The 18,275-nt window shown below is 46.3% G+C and overlaps 2 protein-coding genes across 2 annotated transcripts; both read left to right on the top strand.

Moving 5' to 3' along the window:
• Positions 1-1,625: 1,625 nt before the first annotated feature.
• Positions 1,626-4,074, top strand: LOC116268046 (cactin). Its single transcript, XM_031649876.1, has 3 exons — positions 1,626-1,961; positions 2,734-3,426; positions 3,601-4,074. Exons 1-3 carry the CDS (start codon positions 1,626-1,628, stop codon positions 4,072-4,074), a joined length of 1,503 nt encoding a protein of 500 aa, XP_031505736.1.
• A 7,282-nt stretch (positions 4,075-11,356) lies between these two features.
• Positions 11,357-15,883, top strand: LOC116268045 (uncharacterized). The gene is made up of 3 exons (XM_031649874.1): positions 11,357-11,936; positions 15,505-15,652; positions 15,694-15,883. Exons 1-3 carry the CDS (start codon positions 11,357-11,359, stop codon positions 15,881-15,883), a joined length of 918 nt encoding a protein of 305 aa, XP_031505734.1.
• The last annotated feature ends 2,392 nt before the right edge of the window (positions 15,884-18,275 follow it).

Raw genomic sequence — 18,275 nt, 5'->3', positions numbered from 1 at the left:
TTAAACTTAATCTAAGTGCCAATCTAACCTTCGAGAGTTCCTTTTTCAAGTGGATTGGTCTATTTTACCGATTTAATGCTCCTTGGCTCTGATTTTTCAGACTTAAATGTTGAATCAATCTTCTTCTCACCGTTTTCATTACCTTTCTTGACCTATTTTGCTGATTTTTAACTAGACTTCTTGGAAAGGACATTGCTTTGCTTGATCACTACTACTACGTTCTTTGGAGCTTCTTCTTTCTTCGATCCATCACCACTCTTCACAGATGCACCAGACTTCTTCAATTTCGACCCTTCATTTGCCTCCTTTTTATCATTAACCTTTACATTCTACTCTGGTTCTTTCTTTTTGGGGGTGACATCAACCACTATAAGTTACTTTTATGCTGGATCAACCACCTTGCTTTACTCATGCGTAATTGCTCCGTACTTGCTGAATGATCTTTTCAAAGCATCTCCTTCAACATGAGGAGTTTAAACCTTTGGCTTCTCCTCATGAACATCATTGTTAGCTTTACTTTGCCTGGGGCTAGATACTCCTGGAGTAGATTATATCTTCTTAACTACAGGAATAGGATCGATGATCTTATTTTCATTCTTTTTTCCAGAAGAAGAAGGTGGATTGCCTGCTGTGCTGCCAGCTAGTGACTTTTTTGGCGTTTCCTTAGCTTTTACTTCCTTTGTCTGTGACTTTGCCTGGGAGACACCAACCTGGCTGTAGGTAAAAACGATGGACTTCTTGCCAGCTGAATCTGGGGAATCTGCAGGAAGATGGCTTGGACTGATGTATCTAACGTGTGGATTGTAGTATTGAGGGTGGTAGGGATAGGAGTAGACGAGCTCATCCTTGCTGTTGACCGGTTTGGTCCTGGGCTGGCTGCTGACGAAAGGAATGTTGATGTTTCCGTTGTTGATTTCAACGGTTCTCACCTGGGAGGTGTTCACATTGTTGGCAAGATTGTTTTGCTGAGGCTGGCTTTGTATATTTTGGGTATTTCCTTCAGTTTCAGTCACAATCGGTTTCTCAGATTCTGCTAATGCGATAAGTTCTGTCAATTTTGCATCTTCAGCTCGAGAATTCTCAATTTTGGTAGATTCGTGATGCTCCACTACATGTCTTGGCCCATCACCTGTGTTTCCATGCTTAAGCTCAATCTAATCCTTTTCCTCCTCTTTCTTCAAGACGCTGTTGGTTGGTGAAATTTGTGACTTCCTGGACTTGATGCTGGCATTGGATTTTCTAAGATTGAGAGCCTACAGGGCGAGCTCAGCCTCGTCTTCCTCTTTCGTCTTGTCCTTCAGCACTTCTCTAGGCTGATATTCACTAAAGTATTTATTCGTATATTATTCGGGAATCTGCTCGGAGTAGGCTGCATTTGCCCTCAATTCCTCTTGCTCCTTCCTGAAGTGCTCGGGGAGCTCCACGTCGTTGCCGAAGAACTCGTGCGCGCCTATTTTTGCCCTGTGTTTGCTAAGCCACTTCCAAAGTTCAGTAAAGTTCCAGCGTTTGTAGACCCTGATGTGGCAGAGATAGGCGACTAGGATCCTCAGAGTTTCGGAGTAGCGTTGGCGAGTGAGCCAAAAGTTGATCCTCCGCAGCAGCTCCTGTCGGTTGAAGCGCATGTTATGGATGTCATAAAGATCGCAGTTGTTGTAGAGGATTCCCGCCGACAGCATCGTCAGACCCAAAGAGAACAGCTCGGTAGGATCGTTAGAGCCGATGTCGAGCCTCTTGCTGCCAGTTCTGAGGTTTTCAACGTCCTCGGGAGCGAGATAGGCTGGCTGTCCCTCCAGCAGCTTGAACTGGCCATTGACTTCTCCAGGCCAGGAGAACTAGTTGGCTACTTTGATCTTGCCCTTCTCCGAGAGGAACACGTTCTCGGGACGCACGTCACCGAGCCTGCTCTCGTGGCCGTTGATGGCAGATACCTCTTCTTCCGCCGCGCAGATCGCGTAGAGGAGGTGCCATAGTTAGGGTTCCGAGAAGGAGGAGCGCTTGTTCCTGAGGAAGTCGATGGCGTCGGTGAGCAGCAGGGGGTAGTTGTCGTAGGTAACCTGCGTAGGGGGAAGTGGATACGGTGACGTTGCGGCGGTTGGTGCAGGCTGCGCATTTCTCTAGGTTGCTATCTTTTAGGGGAGGAGGAGGAACCTGTATTTCCTGGGGTCGAAATTGTGGGAGGAAATGGAAGATCGCCACTTCTCGTATGCCCGCTCCTCGGTTTGTATTTCCGTTTCGAGAACTTTGACCGAATTGACGGAGACTATCTTCGACTGGCCGAAGCGGGGGTGGTTCACCTGGATCTCCTGTTCTTATCTTCCGCGGCTTTAACTTGTGCCCATTATGTTATAAATATATCGCCTAATATTCTCGCCAATAACTTCCAAAACCCACCCCTCTCCCCCCATTCCCCCCTCCCCGCCATAGATGTTCCACTCCTCCTGTTTTCGCATGCTCATGGAGGGAGGACGGTCTTTATGGTGGGATTTTTGCGGATTGATCCTATTTGTTGTTAATTATGAGAGTAATTTCGAAAAGATGCAATATTATTTCTAGTAAGTGAAGCCATCCATTACGATAGATTAATTCATCTCTTCACTTTTTGCAAACAAATATCCATGGGAAATTGCTGAATAGATGGATGGATTTGGCTGATACCCATATATGCGTTGGGCAAATCATTGAGAGTTTAAGTTTGTTGCCAGTGCATAAGGCATAATAATGAGTTTATAATAGAACAGGAATCGTTCTCGCTCGCGTTCCCGTGAAAGATCAGTCTCGAGTCGCAGCCGATCAGACCACTACGAGCAGGAGGAGGAAGAGTTTGAGGCCGACCAGGAAGTCATCCGCTCGCTCCTCCGCATCGAGCAGGGCCGTGAGCAGCCCATCGACCGCTTTGTCAAGGTTGTCCTCATCTACAAGGGTAAGCTCCCTCTTGACCACAAGTCCCAGGAACTCATGAGCCAGCCCAAGTCCTTCCTCAGCAAGCTCACCCTCCACCAGCTCCAGGAACTCGCTGCCTCCACTCAGATCTTCGAGAAGAACGAGGGCAAGCTGAGAAGCGAGTTCGTCAACTACTGGAAGGGACTCAGGGTGCTCGTGAACGCAGCAGCCAACGACAAGAGAGGCGAAAACGTGATCAGTGAGTCCTTCTTGCCGAAGGTCAACGAGATCATCAGCAAGCCGTACCCTGAGCTATTGAAGATGGAGGAGGCGATCGGTGCCACTCTCGCTAGCAGGGGAGGAGCCGCCGACTCCTTCTGGAGCTTTGTCAAGAACAAGATCGAAGAGAGGAAACGTGAACACGAACTAGAACAGCTCTACAGCAAGTTCAAGGAGACTCACCAAGAGGAGAGGGGGCAAGAAGTGGAGGAAGACGAAGCCGAGCTGGAAGAGCCCATTTCTCCCATCCTCGGACCTCTTTCTATGGTGAGTCCCAAGCAGATCACCACAGAGGAGCAGGAGCGTGCATAAAGACAAAAGACAGCTGACAAGATCTTCAAATAGGAGTTCTAGAAGTGCAGGGAGAAGCTTTAAGAGAATCTTTCTCTGCCGACCAATCACAACCTGCTGAGTACGGACATCATCAACGAGTCGACGCAGGCTTATGACTTCATCACGAAGGAGATCATCGAGTTCCAGAAGTACAAGCGGATGGAGGAGGACGAGGAGGAATTCGACGACTGGGTACCCTGCGAGACCGAGGAGGGCCGCTACCGCACGCTCAAGCCGCAGTACATCAACCGCAAGCGTGTCACCATCGAGTGGAACAAGTACAACACTATGCACTACAACGACGACAACCCGCCCCCCAAGACCATCCAGGGCTACAAGTTCAACATCTTCTATCCCGACCTCTACGATAAACAGAAAACGCCCCAGTACTACCTCGAAACCACCGAAAGTCCAGACTACTGCATCATCAAGTTCAAAGCTGGCCCGCCCTACAAGGACATCGCCTTCAAGATCTTGCGGAAGGAGTGGGACTTCACTGAGAAATCAGGCTTCGAGTCAATCTTCCACAAGGGCATCCTGCAGCTATACTTTAACTTCAAAAAGCCAAAGTTCAGAATATGATCCTCCATAGCATTCATAAGTAATTAAGCTACTCCTCACTATACTCCAAGAATATGGGATAAGGTTAATGACGGATGGGTGATAAATGGGGGAAATGATCACTTCTGGTGTGATTTTTACCTGAAGGCCTTCACGTTCTTCTAGATTTGCTTGTTCCAAGCCTCCATCTCGCTCGACTTTATGCCCAACATCTCGAAAATCTCCACCACCACGAACAGGGGAGCGTTGAGGATCTGAGTCAGGTTGTCCAGCAGTGCCGGCTTTCTCTCTACCTTACATATTTATTACTCTCAAAGACTCCGTGGCCGATGAACTGGAAGACCCAAGAGAGGACGTGGATGACAAGCACCCAGAACAAGAAATCCTCCTCTTTAACACCACTGAGGCCCTTTTTCCATAGGAACTGAAGTCCGAGGGATAGGACGCCCATTCCGATCTTGATGAGAGCACAGTTACAGCGAAGCCCACGTTGATGGAGAAATAGTAGAGCATGGTGATGGCCATGAAGATTTCAGGAGCTCCGATGGTGAACTACTGGACTGTGAAGGAGTAGGGGACGTAGCTGAGGGCGCTGACGAGGGTGCAGGCGATGAGGGGGACGCAGACGATGTGGATCCACTTGTTACTGCGTAGGCGTTAAGTTACACGACGTTGTTGTGGTAGCTGCCGTAGGAGATGAAGGTCTGTCCGAACTTTGAAACCTTAGCTGGCTATGCGCTCATCTTTTATTTATCAACAAAAGTAGATTTCAAGCCACTAATTAGGATAGTAGTATCTAGTGTAAACTCCATCCTACTATAAACTCACCCATTATTATAAGCTCAAAAGAGTAATGTTCGCTTGCAAGGCAGATGATGGATCATTATATGGTTATGAAATTGGAGAACACCCGAATAGCTTAAGTGGCCTTCCCAAAGGAGGTAAGTAATCAAATAGCTCCACATGCGTAAGGAAATAAAGTTTTACCAGATTTCAGCCAAAACTAATGCTATCGCTATCAAGGATATGCAGTGGGCCGACAACGGCGCCCTCATTCAAACCATCAAGGTATTTGCTGATTTAATATAGAAAAACAGCGGAAAATGGAATATCGCTCTCAATCAGTTCGAGTTTCCGCTTCAGAACACAGGCAACCTGGTCAGGGACATAAAGAACTTGGACGAAAACCAGGTGGTGAAGGACGTCCCCACCTACAATCTTAGAACCATGCTCTTCTAACCGCAAGCAGAAGATGAGAGGAGGATGTCGATGGCGCCAGTGAAGAGCAAGCGGGTTCGCCAGCTGGTGCTCGATCCCATGCTCATCCAACGCTTTGAGCACATCAAAGGCTACATGAAGCCATCAACCACCGCATATAAGGACCAGTACAAGAGAATTCTGCTAATCTGCTGGCACAAAAACTCCAAGTACTGGCAGGATGAGCTCAAGCATGACAAGACATATCTCAAGGAAATGGACTACTAGGCGTGCTCTTCTGATGTTCCCACCCTGCTTCAGTCCCCCCTCAACGAGTTCGAAGTCAACTTGATGTACTATGAGCAGCTGGGGGAAATAATGATCAGCAAGAGAGTGCTGGAGAAGTATCACTCGATCATCTGTGACGACTGCTAAAGCTGGCTCAACAGCGAGAAAAAAGTGTACGCCTCCCACGATGTCTCCGCCTACATGCCCAAAATACTCAAGGAAATGGTCAACGATTAGAAGGATCTGATTATGATAGTTGGCTCGCTGAACATTGAGAATCCCGGCGAGATTTTGGACATTGGGCATATGGTGAAGCCACGACAGTTTGGAACAGATGGGATAGCTACGGTGATAAAGGAATGTACTGATGCCAAATGGATAAAGTCTCGATATCTTAAGGAGAATCGATTCAGCCGCTAATTACTATATCTGCTCTAGTCTACTGTCTTAATCATACTATTCAAGCAGAAATAATCTGAGAAAAAGGGTACCAGGCCGAGAAAGGCTCCTGTCAGATTTGAGTATAAGATTACGTTCAAGCCTACCGCCGACATGAGCAAGCGCCTTACTACAATCAGAAACAGCTACAAGAACGTGAACTCACATCACGTCTTGAAAGGACTGCAAGAAAGGCGCAACAAAGACTCTTACTATATGAGCGACGCTTGCAAATCCTAGGAATATAGGTTTCTGAAGGAAACCAGAGAGGCCATGCTGCTGGAGAAGATGCCATTCCTCACCAAGCATCTCTACCACCTCGTCAAGGAACTTGGTCAAAGAACTATCCTAATCATCGAGAGCGTTGCCACTCAGGAAAAGGTGGAGAAGTTCCTCATCGAACAGCAAGTGCCATACGTGGTCTATGAGATTAGCTGCGAATAAATCAAGAAAGGATTCAGTTACCTACGCTTTAACACCTCTAAGACCAATAAGCTCTGTATCCTGGTAAGGGATAAGCTACAACAGGAGTATAGGAAGTGCAAGATAGAGGTGGAGAAAGAGCTGGAAGAGGCCATGCAGAAGCAGGCAGAACGGTAGCTGGGTATAGAGAAAGGCCACCTGTATTAGCTGGCACTGCACTACAGGGAGAAGCTGAGTAATCCGCTGTTCAAAAGGGACCAGATGGTGCAGCTGCCCAAACTGGTATCTGCGCGCCACCTTATCGTCTTCGACTCCTACTGGTACTAGTTTTCAGACGAGAAGGAAAGCATCATTAGCAATATCCTCAACGCCAAGCTCCAGTTCTTCCAAGATGTGAGTCGGGAAACAGGATAGATGAACGCAGTGGAGCGGAAGGCCTAGATGGTGCGTCACTACTTCATCAATGCCGAGTCGGTTGATAGCATGACTATAAACAAGTACAATCTGCAGGTGGTTGCTCACGAATAGGAGGAAGAAGAAGCAAAGGGTAAGGATTAGGAACCAACTCTCCAATAGTTCACTGAATCCTTGATAAAACTGCAGCAGTAGAGATGCAAAGACGTAAAGACTATCACTGAAGTCTACGACGTCGATGATTAGTTCGACAAGTTCTAGTTCTAGAACCTTAAAGCTATGCAGGAGGAAGAAGACAAGCCTAAATACAATACCCATATTCCAGGACTGATCGTGGAGACGCCTCTTCTTGACAAGCCAAAAAAGATGTAGTCAGAAGGATAAGACAGCATGAAGATGATTCCCCAGAGGCAGGCAGCCATCAGCAATGTCTCTTGGCTGCACGATAAGGACGATGAAGAAGATTAGTCCGATGAGGAGTAGTCTGATGGATGCATTGACATTCGTTCCTATCTGATACAGCAGCCTCGCTTGAATTAGTAGCTATCGGAAGAATACTTGAGAAAGGGAGCAGAAGCCAGGTAGAAGATGCAGAAGCTGAGGGAGGAGAAGATGGTCGAGGAGAATAGCGACGACTCCTTCGCCGAAAGCATCTGCATCAACCTCAAGCAGACTCCCAAGCTATAGTAAATAAGCGAAGCAGATGTGACTATCAAGAAGGAGGTCCTTCCGATGAGGCAAAAACTTACCATTGACGAAATACCAGACGTCATTGAGATCGAGGATGATGACAGTAACATCTGTCCCATGAACATCGTCCAAAACAAACCAAGCAACAGCACATACAATCAATCCAACTACAAGCAATCCAATAACTATCAATACAACAACAATTATCAACAATACCAAAGGCCTTACAAGGAGCAGAGCTACCAAGGGTTTTCGCACAGCTACCAGACCAACCGCCCACAGCAAACTAGTTTCCATCCCTCCCAGTCCAGCTTCCAAAAGCAACCCAAAAAGAGGATGCCAGCCGTTCCTGGATTCGCCAAGTGGGGTCCCATGGCAACCAAAACAGAAAAGATCATCGCTCCCAAGTACATGGACCTGAAGATCACACTGATACCAAACCGGTCCATTCTCAGAAAGTGATATCATTTATTATATTTATACTTACTTCATGATTTTTATGATTAAGTAAGACATAAATCAATCCAAAATGTCTCTCACATCCTCGTTCTCACTTAAAGCGGCGATAACTGCGTTCAATCCTTCCCTCTTCTTGGGGAAATCCCTAAGAATCTATTTCACTGAAATAGCGAGAGCCATCCTCACCATTACGATTGGGTCTGAAGCTAATTCCAGCACGATGTTATAGTATTTTTCCCTGAAGTCGTGGAGTAAGTGCAATGTTCCCACCATGCGAGCAAAGGTCTCCCGCTGTTCGTACTGTGTGCTGAGTCCGAAGCCTTTTAGGGACTCTTCAGCGATGTTTTCATAGGCGGGGTCCTTGCTCATGCCGGCGATGACTTCGTGCATGTGCCTAGCTGTCTCCTCGCGGATGAAGCTGACGGGATCGTTGGCCAGTTTCAGCGAGATGGGCAGGATGAAGCGGAAGAGCGTCTCAGCCTCGTAGTTCTGGGCGATGGTGGAGAGCTGGCGCGCCACCTCGTAACGGATACGCCACTTGCGCGGGTTCTTCTGCAGCACCATGAAGACGTCGATGAGGTTCTCACGCATGCCGCTGCTAAAGATGGACACAAACTGCGAGAAGTGGCCTAGTGCCACCAGCTTGAGCTCGTCGGAGTGCTGCCTGAAGATATTGTTGAAGGCAGGGAATAGGAACTCCCTTGAAAGCTCGGGACCGATGATCCTGGCGATCTCGTGTAGACTGGAGGCGAGGGGTAGAGTCACTTCCTTTGTAAAGGGATGTATACATCGTGTTTGAGGAATAGGAGCCTGTTGAAGAGGTGGCTCATGCGTTGCCACCCGCTTGCTCCCATCTGCTGCAGCACAGCTGTAAAGTAGAAGGCAACTGGATGCAGAATTTAGTTCTACCTGTTTACGATCTTGTTTATTTAGTGATCGGGCAGGTTCAAGTAGAATTAAAACAAGTGCTATGGAAGCTATGTTCCATGATATTTTCCCAGGAATTCGGGAACTGCTTTACATGCAGTCAACCTAGCCACCTTATGACCGTCCTTGGTGAGGTTAAGCAGGAGAGAAGCTAATGTGTTTTTTTCCGAGGTGGTGAGTTCGATGAGGTGGGGAATGGCCTCTGCACAGCTCTTGCGGACGCCCATCATAGGTTCCCTGCAGTGCTCAGCTATAAAATGCTTGATGATGTGGTGGCTGAGGAACTGCTCAGAGACGTGTCTGCCGATAATGGGGCAGCTGGCGATGATCTCCTTCCTCACCCTCTGAGTAGCTGCTTCGTAGAGCGGCTTCAGGACATCCTTGAAGCAGTGCTCTGCTTACTCTTTGGTCAGAAAAACAGCCATTTTTGCAGTAAGCTGGATCCCTGCTATCTTTAGGTCGTCTTATTCGCTACTAAGCAGCTTATGGGCAAACTAAGTGATTGGCTTTCTCGATTCAGTTGGCATTGAGTGAAGCAACGATACGATTAGTCCACATCCGTGCTCTTTCATCTACATATTGCCTATTTTACTTCCAAATGCGCAAACTACACGACCACCAGCAATGCTTCCACTAGCCCTTTGTGCTCTTCCTCCTTCACCTCTCCCCTTTCGATCTCTTTTCGTAGATATTCCACGAGTTCAGCCTGATTCGCCTCGCAGTCATGCGCCTTGTAATAGCAGCATAGATACTAGGTGAGAGAGGAAGCTGGCGAAGGCCTCGGGATTAGCGAGGAGCGCTTCCCTTAGTGATGGTATGTTTTTGGCAAGAGCAGTGCGTTGATAAATGTTGAGATCCTTAAAATTGTTTATGCTATTTAGGAGGGCTTCAGGAGAGTAGTCTATGAATATGGCGTTTTCTTCCACCTCATAGCGGTTCTCCTGGAGGAAGGTGAATTGGTTTTAATGTTCATTCGTCGGTGGGTGTGATTACATTTGTTATTATTATGCCTCTGAATCAGGAAATCTCCCTTTTCTTTTACGTTTTTCATCATGCAAGCATCCATTCCCACTATGCCCTCGGTCTGATCCATGAAACTGAGCATTTGCTCATATTTTCATTATTTCGCCTTCCACATCATACGTTCAAACTCTCGTATATGTATATACTGCTTATCTGCTTCCTCTTGCTTCTGTTTGGCGAGGATCTGGATTCTTTCAGGTATTGTTCTTGCCTGCTTATTATTATAATGTACATGAGCCGATAGCAGCAGGCGAAAACGCCTCAGCAGATATTTAAGCGTTTCCCCAAGCGGAGGAACTTCAGCTGCCGAAACAGCCACCCCGACAAGTACATCCTGTAGGGCGAGACGCGTGAGATCGGTCAGGTGATCACCGCCAAAAACGTAACAGTTACATAACGAAGCCACACTGCAACACCACTATTGTTACCTTCAAATTTACCGAAATCCCCCAAGAGTAAACATATAGATAAGCAGCAACTTCACGCACAAGATGATGTCACCCAGTAAGGTGGACCTTTCTCGCCGCCGCAACGCCAGCAGGGAAATGTATGTCCACAACGTCCGTCCCCTCACCAGCAACTTCAACCTAGCCACACTCCGAGTAGCCTCCTGCGAGGTGCGCAAGCTGGAGAGTGAAATCTGCAACAGGCGGTCTTCAAAGAAGCTGATGGATGAAATTAACTGCGGACTTGAAGTGCAAGGCAACAACGTTCGCAGTAGCAGCACCTGCTTTGAGGGTGGTTTTGCCACCAGGGCGTCCACCACTGCCTCCACGCGTATGCGCATCACCACTGGCAGCTTCAGGGTGAAGTCGCACCAGGGAGCAGAACTGGGTATGCACGCCAATTCCATCGAACTAGTGGACTTTCTGCGCAGACCCAACTTCAAGAAGGACCACTTCGTCTTCAGCATGGCCGACAAGACCGACTCGCCTGACAGTAGTAGTTCAATAACCAAGCCAGGATCGAAGTCTTCCGCGATTTCCTCTGGAAAGTCAACTATTCCAACGGGATATTCGCCATCACGCCCTCAGATGCGGGGTGCTCCTATAAGGCCTACATCGGAAAGGGGAACAACAGCATAATGGTTAAGGGGATCCTAAGGCACCGCAGCTGGTGGAGCATCGTCGATGACCCATCCGAGGCGAACTTTGTGTGGACGCAGCTCAAAGTGAACAGCTTCTTTGAAACACAGCCTTACCGAAAAGTCGATTTTTCCCTAAAGGACATCTACAGCGAGGGGGAATTAAAGCAGAAAGAAGAGAAGGCAGATTCAATTAATGGATAGTAGGCCTACTCTCGGCTGTTCAATCCTATTGACTTGCGTAACTGGCGCCTCCACTACAAGAAGAACATCAAGACTGAGGAAAGAATCTGCTCCTCCACTTACATGAAGCGAGTAGGCCTCCTAAACAAGAAACGTCTCTTCAAGATAGATAATCCGATGACCCTCCATGTGCAAAATCACCTGGTAGAGAACTACTACATTGGCAACAAAAAGGCCCTCTTCTACAACCTCAAGCGCTACTACGACCACATCAATAAGGCCGTTTTCGAAGCTGTCCCTCTTACCTTCCACCTCACTAGGGGCACTGAAGACCCCAACTACTCCGAGTTTCTTTCTGCCTACCAAAAGCTTCAGGAGCAGAAGAAAATGGATAAGGAGCTGCGCAACATTTGGATCATGAAGCCTGGAGAAAGCACCAACAGGGGAAACGGCATTAGCGTATGCTTTACACTCGATGATGTCCTCCTCCGCCTCAAGAGTAAGGAAAGGAATAAAGATGGGACTCTACGCACATTTATTCTGCAAAAGTACATTGAAAAGCCACTTCTCTTCAATGGAAGGAAGTTCGATTTACGCCATTACATGCTTGTGACTTGCTTTGCAGGCAGTATGCGTGGCTACTGGTACTCTGAAGGATATGTTCGCACTTCTTCATCTCTTTATTCATTGAGAAATGCGAAGGATCTGTTTGTGCATCTCACCAACGATGCCATTCAGAAAAACGGAGACAATTACGGTAAATACGAGAGTGGAAATAAGCTATCGTACGAAGATCTAGAAAAGTACATACATAAAATATCCCGAAAGGATGATAAGGGAAGGACTGTTAGCTTCATGGAGGAAATATTGCCAAGAATGCGCGAAATCGCTTTAGATTCGATCAAAGCCACCTATCACCTGCTGGACCGTACAAGAAAACATCACAACTTCGAGCTTTTAGGCCTTGATTTTATGATAGACGACCAATATCGTCCTTTTCTGATCGAAGTGAACACGAATCCATGCTTGGAGCTAAGCTGCCCTCTTCTCTAAACCATCATACCTCCACTCATCGAAAACACCCTCAAGTAAGCTGTATTTGAAGTAGAATAACCATTGATCCGCTCTTTCCCCTCCTGAGGGAGTAACCGCCAGCAAAAAGACTCCTCTTTACTGCGACAATCCAATAGAAGACAACAAATTCCACCTAATCTTTGATGAACTAATCTAGGAAGAACAGTTGAAGAGGTTGTTTGAGGGGAGGGAACGCATGGGAGCAGATCTAGGCAACATCTAAGAGGATGACTCTGAGTTCTAAAACGACGGCATGGAGAACTGGGAAGAACCGAAGGGACAATGACAATAATTTTCAATAATAACTTTATTCAAATGCTAAAAATCACTTGTGATAGTAGGCGTTTGCGAATTTCAGCCTGTTTATGAAGTCTTGCCTCTTGTTCTATGGCCTTACGTTGCGCTCCTCTTCTTGCTATGGTTCTTCGACGATGGCACGCTGTTCAAGCATTTTTTGTACGATTTCCTCCTTTTCCTTTTCTTTTTATTGTAGTTTGTGCTGGTAGGTCTTCTCTATTTCTATAACTTTGACCTATAGTTCCTTTTTGGACTGCTTCAGATGCACGATGGCTTCTTCCTTTTAATGATGGATGTGCTCGATTTCCTTCTCATAATGGTCGCACTTCTTCTGGTAGGAGTCCTCTATGCGCTATAGCTCTCCTAGTAGCTCCTGTATTTGCGTGTTTTTGCTCTTCATGAGTTCCATAAACTTGGCTTCGCTGGAATTCTCCTCCTTACGTTCGACCTCCATGGACTTAAATGTCAGCTGTGTTTCCAGGTTGTAGATGAGGGCGTTAAGCTGCTCACTCTTGCCCTGGAAGTATTCCCTTTCCCCCTCTATTTCGCTCTTCATCTTCTCCGCACGCTTCTAGAGCTCCTTTACATGCACTCGGAAATCTGCTTCCTTCTTCTGCAGCTACAAGGCCAGTGATTTGTTCTTTTCATACTCCTTCTCCACTTCATTCTCCAAGGATATGCGAGTGGAGTAGTGATTCTAAATTTCTCTCTTGAGAGTTTAGAGCGCGTCTTCAAGCAGCATAGGGTGCACGAAGCCTTCCTTTTTCTTCAGAGCAGCTTCCTTCAATCGCAAAGTCTTCTCCACGAGTGCCTTCTACTTGCTCAGTTTTTCCAGTTGTTGCTTATAAGTCTTGTGGGAGATGTCGAGCTGGCGGTGTGCTGCTTCAATCTACTCAGTCAATTTGGACATCTGAATCATTAGTGCCTTCTGTGCCTCCTTCTCCTTTTCGTGCAGGACCAAGTTGTCCTTATAAATTGCCTAGATCTTAGTCTTCTAGAAGTTTATATCTGTAAACCTTTCAGAGAGGAAAATGATGCGGATGTTGGCAGTCTCCAGCTAATTCCTTGCAGCTGCCAGCTACTCGATGAGGGAATTTTTATCGCTGTCTTGTCCAGACCAAATCTTGTGCAATTTCTAGTATTGCTTGTTTTGCTGCTAGGCGTCTGCTTCATATTTCTTCCTGAGAGTGATAACTTCGCCTATTTTGCGACTCAGGTCAAGCTCCACCTCAAACTTTTGCTCCTTTGCCGCTTTTACTTATAGTTCTAATGTCATCACCTTCTGGTGGGCTTGTTCGAACTTTGCACCTATTTAAGCTGAGTACTTTTTGTTGAAGTTATTCTCCTCTTCGAGACGGTCATACAGCAGCTTTATTTCCTTCATATTCCGATCAATCGATTAGGCAAGTCGTTTCTGTGACTCGAATTCCACACACTTTGTGCGTAATTACACTTACTTTTTCTATAATTGACGAGAAAGGTCATCAGAAATGGCCTCTTGCGCACTCAACCGCCCCTATAGTTCCTTGATCTTGTTAATAGAATATTAAAGCTCACTCTTGAGGGTGGTTTCCTTGGAGTTAAGGTATTTGATGTCCGACAGCAATTCTGCTATTTTTTATAGTTGGCTCTGGTTAAGCAGCCGCATGTCTGAGTTTTAAAGCATGAGTCTACGATACTCCTAGAGGTGTGAGTCTGCGGCTGATTTCATGATGTTGACCATCAGGTTGCTGCTGTTCAGCTCTCTTTCCAGGTGGCTGATACGCTTTTCCTTTTACTTCAGCTCCATTATCTCCTCCCTCTTCGTGCTAGCTTCCGCAAATAGCTTTTCTGTCAGTTGCTGTTCGTTCAAGCGGAGGCCTTATATCAAATTTTAATGAAGGACTATTGCGTTTTTGAGGTCTAATAGGTGCCCTGATATCTGTTCTTTATCTGCTTTGAGTTCTCCTGCTATCTGCTTGGCTTCCCAGCACTCCTTGGTCATCTTTTTATTCTCGACTGTTTTTTCCTGCAGTTCTTTGAAGAGGTTTAGGTGGAGGATGTTGAGCTTTTAATGAACGGAGTAAATTTCATTGATCTTGTACTGGTAAGCGAGACGAAGAGAGACTTCCATGTTGTATGCCATCTCCATCTACCGAAACTCCTTCTATAGTACTTAATTCTTCTCCTATAGCGCCTTCACTCGCATGGTCAAGTCCTTATTCTCCTTACTATACTTATGCAATCGTTCCTCCATTATTTCCTCGTTATTGTCGATCTGCATCTGTCTATTCTATATTTCCTTGATAAGCCTCTGTTCGTTCTTCATGGTATCGCGTTCAAGCTCGCCCATTATGGTCTCGAAATTGCCCTAGCTGCAATATTCCAGCAGCACTGCGTAGGCTTTCCAGATAGATTTGAGCGTGCTTCGAGTGCAGCCCAGCTACTTGAGCAAATTATTGAAGCCCATGCTATAGACGAATAACATCTTGTACAGTCTGCTGCTTTATTGGATAGTCATGCCACGAGAAAGGAGAGAGTTTTGGTCCAAACCGAAGCGTTAGAGGGCTCTTAGCTGTCCCTTCTACAGCTGGTTCTAGAAACAGTATTCGAGGAGTATCTGATTTAGCCAGCTCATCAGGTGCTTCTCCTTCAGCTTCCCCTTGTTGAATTCCCTCTCTATGGCCTTCACCGTTTCAATCTTGTTCTTCCTTGCTTCTTCTCCGCCCTGCTTTAACTCAAAAGAAGATTAGCTTTTCTTTGTATCAGAAACACCGACTGACTCTCTGGATTTGGCCTTTACCGATACAGTTTGGTTCATCTTGAGTTTTTGGCTGATGCTGCGGTCCTTGGAGTGGGAGAAATGGGTCTGGAATGTGCTGAAGCGCACATTGGTGGTGTTTCTTGCTGCCTGCAGCAGATCAGACACTTTGGAGAGGTTATTCTCCTGCGGTGTGCCTGTCTGTTCTAAGAAGGGAGGCGTTTCTTGGCTGTTATTGGGCTACTTTGGGCGAAAGGGATTAAGGGTGTCTCTCGCTTCGGTGAGGATGGGTTTGGCCTTCTTGAGGCGTTTGTTGGCGAGGATATTAAAGGGCTGTTTGGTGAGTTGCTGGCTGAGCTGCGGTAATCACTGCTGTACTTCGTGCACTTCATCCCTTTCGCAGAACGATGAAGTATTCCCCAATGAACGCATTATTTGATTATATTGGGAAGTTACGATTGCAAAACAAAATCCCATCTATAGTGATATCAAATGTGAAGACCATTCAAGATGGACGCGAAGATGTGGATTTGATTTATTTTAGGATAGTGGAAAGACTATCAGGATTGGCTGGAGGAAAGCTCTTCGACTGATTCCAGCTAGACTGTTTTTAGGTGCTCCAAAGCGTCTTTCCTGATGATGTCATACACGTGAATATTTCCCTCTGTGTCAAGCACGAACATGAGCTTTCCGATGACTCGCATTTCCTTTATGCCATTATCGCACACCTTCACCGAATACTTGACAGCAAACTCCACCATCTTCACTTGCGCATTGGGCGGTCTGCTGTCAGTCCCCAGGGAGCGCTGGAAGTAGGTGATGGAGCCGTGGTAGTCGCCCACCCAGATCTCCTCGTGGGTGGGAAAAAGCACGTGGTCGATGGCTCCACAGTAGTTCTTGAAACCAGTAAACCTCTCTACGTAGTTTTTACCATGGTAGATGATCTTAAGGTAGTTGGAAGTATCCCCTAAGACTAGGTTTTGTCCAAGAGTTTCCTTCACAGCGACTAGGGAGTCAATGATCGAGCCGCTAATCTTCATAGCCTAAAAGTCAATTGCTTTTGCTCCTTCGGTTTCATTGAAGGCGTAAAGATTGTTGAGACCTGTACTGATGCTGATGGTGGATCCAACAATTAAATTCTCTATAGGCATTCTTTCGATAATGAACTTATAGATATTTTCCTTGCTTTTTTCACCTTTGGAAACTTCGTCCTGGATAATCGTATTGGCTGCAGCAGTCAGTAGGTCCTTTACCACCACTACTGTATGCACTCTGGAAAGATATAGATTTTTGCGGTTGAATACGATGGAGGTGATTGGTTATTGTACTTAGTTGTTTTAAATGAAAAGGAGCTTCTTTAGCATGACTGACTTTTAAGTGACGATGAGGTTGTAGACTTCGCAACTCCCATCGAAAAAGCCGATCCCTACCAGCAGCTCCTTTTTCTTTACTTCGTCGTATTTGATATTGATAAGGTGGAACTTCAGAGAGGTGATTTCCTGCACTTGACCGTGTATGATCTTGAATTTTCGCTGGTAAAGCATGCATCCCTCTTGGAAATTCATAAATCCCAAGAAATGCTGGCTCTTGTAAAGCACGTACGCATTTCTAAATGTCTCATTGCCAACGGTGGTCTCCACTTCGATCGCAGCCATCAGGTGTCTCCAATGTTCGTAGATGAGTTCGGTTTATGGCTGTTTGATGGTGATGACTTTGTTGAGGATGGGGGGAGAAATCTCTTTGAAGGTCAGCTGGTCATTTTTAATCATAAAAATCTAAGCAGGCGGAGTAATAAATATCAAAGGGCGTTCACCTGGTGGGGAGCCTCCTCAATGAGCGGATTTTATCCCTCAGGAACCGCCTGTTCCTTCTTCTTGAGGAAGTTGTCCTGGATCCAGAAGGCCAGTCCGTTCATGATAACCGGCACTATCACTATTACAAGCACAAGCTCTAAGATGGGATAGCTTTCTATCCACCCTAGGATGAGGAAGGAAAAGTATTTTAGAGGCTACTCGAGACCGATCTATAAGCCGAAGATGACTGTTTTACCTAAGATCACGATACTCATCCATATCAGCAGCTGTACCAGCCAGGATTTATAGTTGATTCTATGTTAATGCTAATTTACTTGTATTTTTAAAGATAGTTCTCTTGCTGTTTCTCTGTTTGAGGATGGCGTGAGTCTATGGTGCTTACGCGTGAATCCTGTTCGATGTCATGTTACTTCTATTCCACCAGTTCATCATTCCTCCTGGATTCCCCATTGGCTTCATCCAGCTAGTTGACGTTGCTCTCCTTAGCCTCAATGCTGTCCTTCATTTCAGCTTTGCCCATCTCTATCTCCACATCGATCTTCACCCTCTCCTTCGTGTAGTAGTTGCCAGATATGTACTCGAACTTCTTGCGATAGATGAGACTCTTCTCGATGCCCATCAGGCAAACCAGGCAAATAAACACTCCGAGGGTGTTATCGAGGACGTTGGTGATGAAATACAAAGACATTCGTCGGAGGAAGAATCGGAGGAGGCGAGGGCGATGGAGATGGTGAGGTTGATGAAGTGCGCCATCATCTGCGAGACCAGCTGCTTCGAAGTGTCGAAAAGCCATATTTTCCACGGTCTGCGCGGGTACTAACGCAATCGCTTGATGATTAATACAGAGAAGGAGAGGACTCCCAAGCCCAACTGGATCAAGATGCCCAGGAGGCCCACCATTGAGCAAGAGTTGCTGCTACTTGAATCCTATTCACTCATAAGGCACAATTATATAATAAAAATTCTCAGGGGTGATTCAAACGATGTAAGCAGTTGATTTGCTCAAATCATGGGTCTGGCCATATAAGTTGCATGGATGGCACAAAATGTATGGGTTTTGCTAATGAATTCTTTGTGAGACATTTGACTGAATATGTAAATTCAAATAAAAAGTGAAACTGGGGGTTGGGGTTGGGGTTGGGGTTGGGGTTGGGGTTGGGGTTGGGGTGGG

Source organism: Nymphaea colorata, unplaced genomic scaffold (genome assembly GCF_008831285.2).
Source record: "Nymphaea colorata isolate Beijing-Zhang1983 unplaced genomic scaffold, ASM883128v2 scaffold0070, whole genome shotgun sequence".
NCBI classification, from domain to species: domain Eukaryota; kingdom Viridiplantae; phylum Streptophyta; class Magnoliopsida; order Nymphaeales; family Nymphaeaceae; genus Nymphaea; species Nymphaea colorata.
The sequence above is the reverse complement of the archived record's forward strand: the minus strand, read 5'-3'. Positions and strand labels throughout refer to the sequence as shown.

Excerpts from the sequence above, each read along its gene's own strand:
- LOC116268046 (XM_031649876.1), top strand. The coding sequence starts at position 1,626 with ATGGATGTCATAAAGATCGCAGTTGTTGTAGAGGATTCCCGCCGACAG. Across the intron at positions 1,962-2,733 it reads GCGCAGATCGCGTAGAGGAG|AACAGGAATCGTTCTCGCTC; the intron begins GTGCCATAGTTA and ends AGTTTATAATAG. Across the intron at positions 3,427-3,600 it reads TCCTCGGACCTCTTTCTATG|GCTTATGACTTCATCACGAA; the intron begins GTGAGTCCCAAG and ends GAGTCGACGCAG.
- LOC116268045 (XM_031649874.1), top strand. The coding sequence starts at position 11,357 with ATGACCCTCCATGTGCAAAATCACCTGGTAGAGAACTACTACATTGGC. Across the intron at positions 11,937-15,504 it reads GAAAAACGGAGACAATTACG|GGAGGCGTTTCTTGGCTGTT; the intron begins GTAAATACGAGA and ends TGTTCTAAGAAG. Across the intron at positions 15,653-15,693 it reads GAGTTGCTGGCTGAGCTGCG|AACGATGAAGTATTCCCCAA; the intron begins GTAATCACTGCT and ends TCCCTTTCGCAG.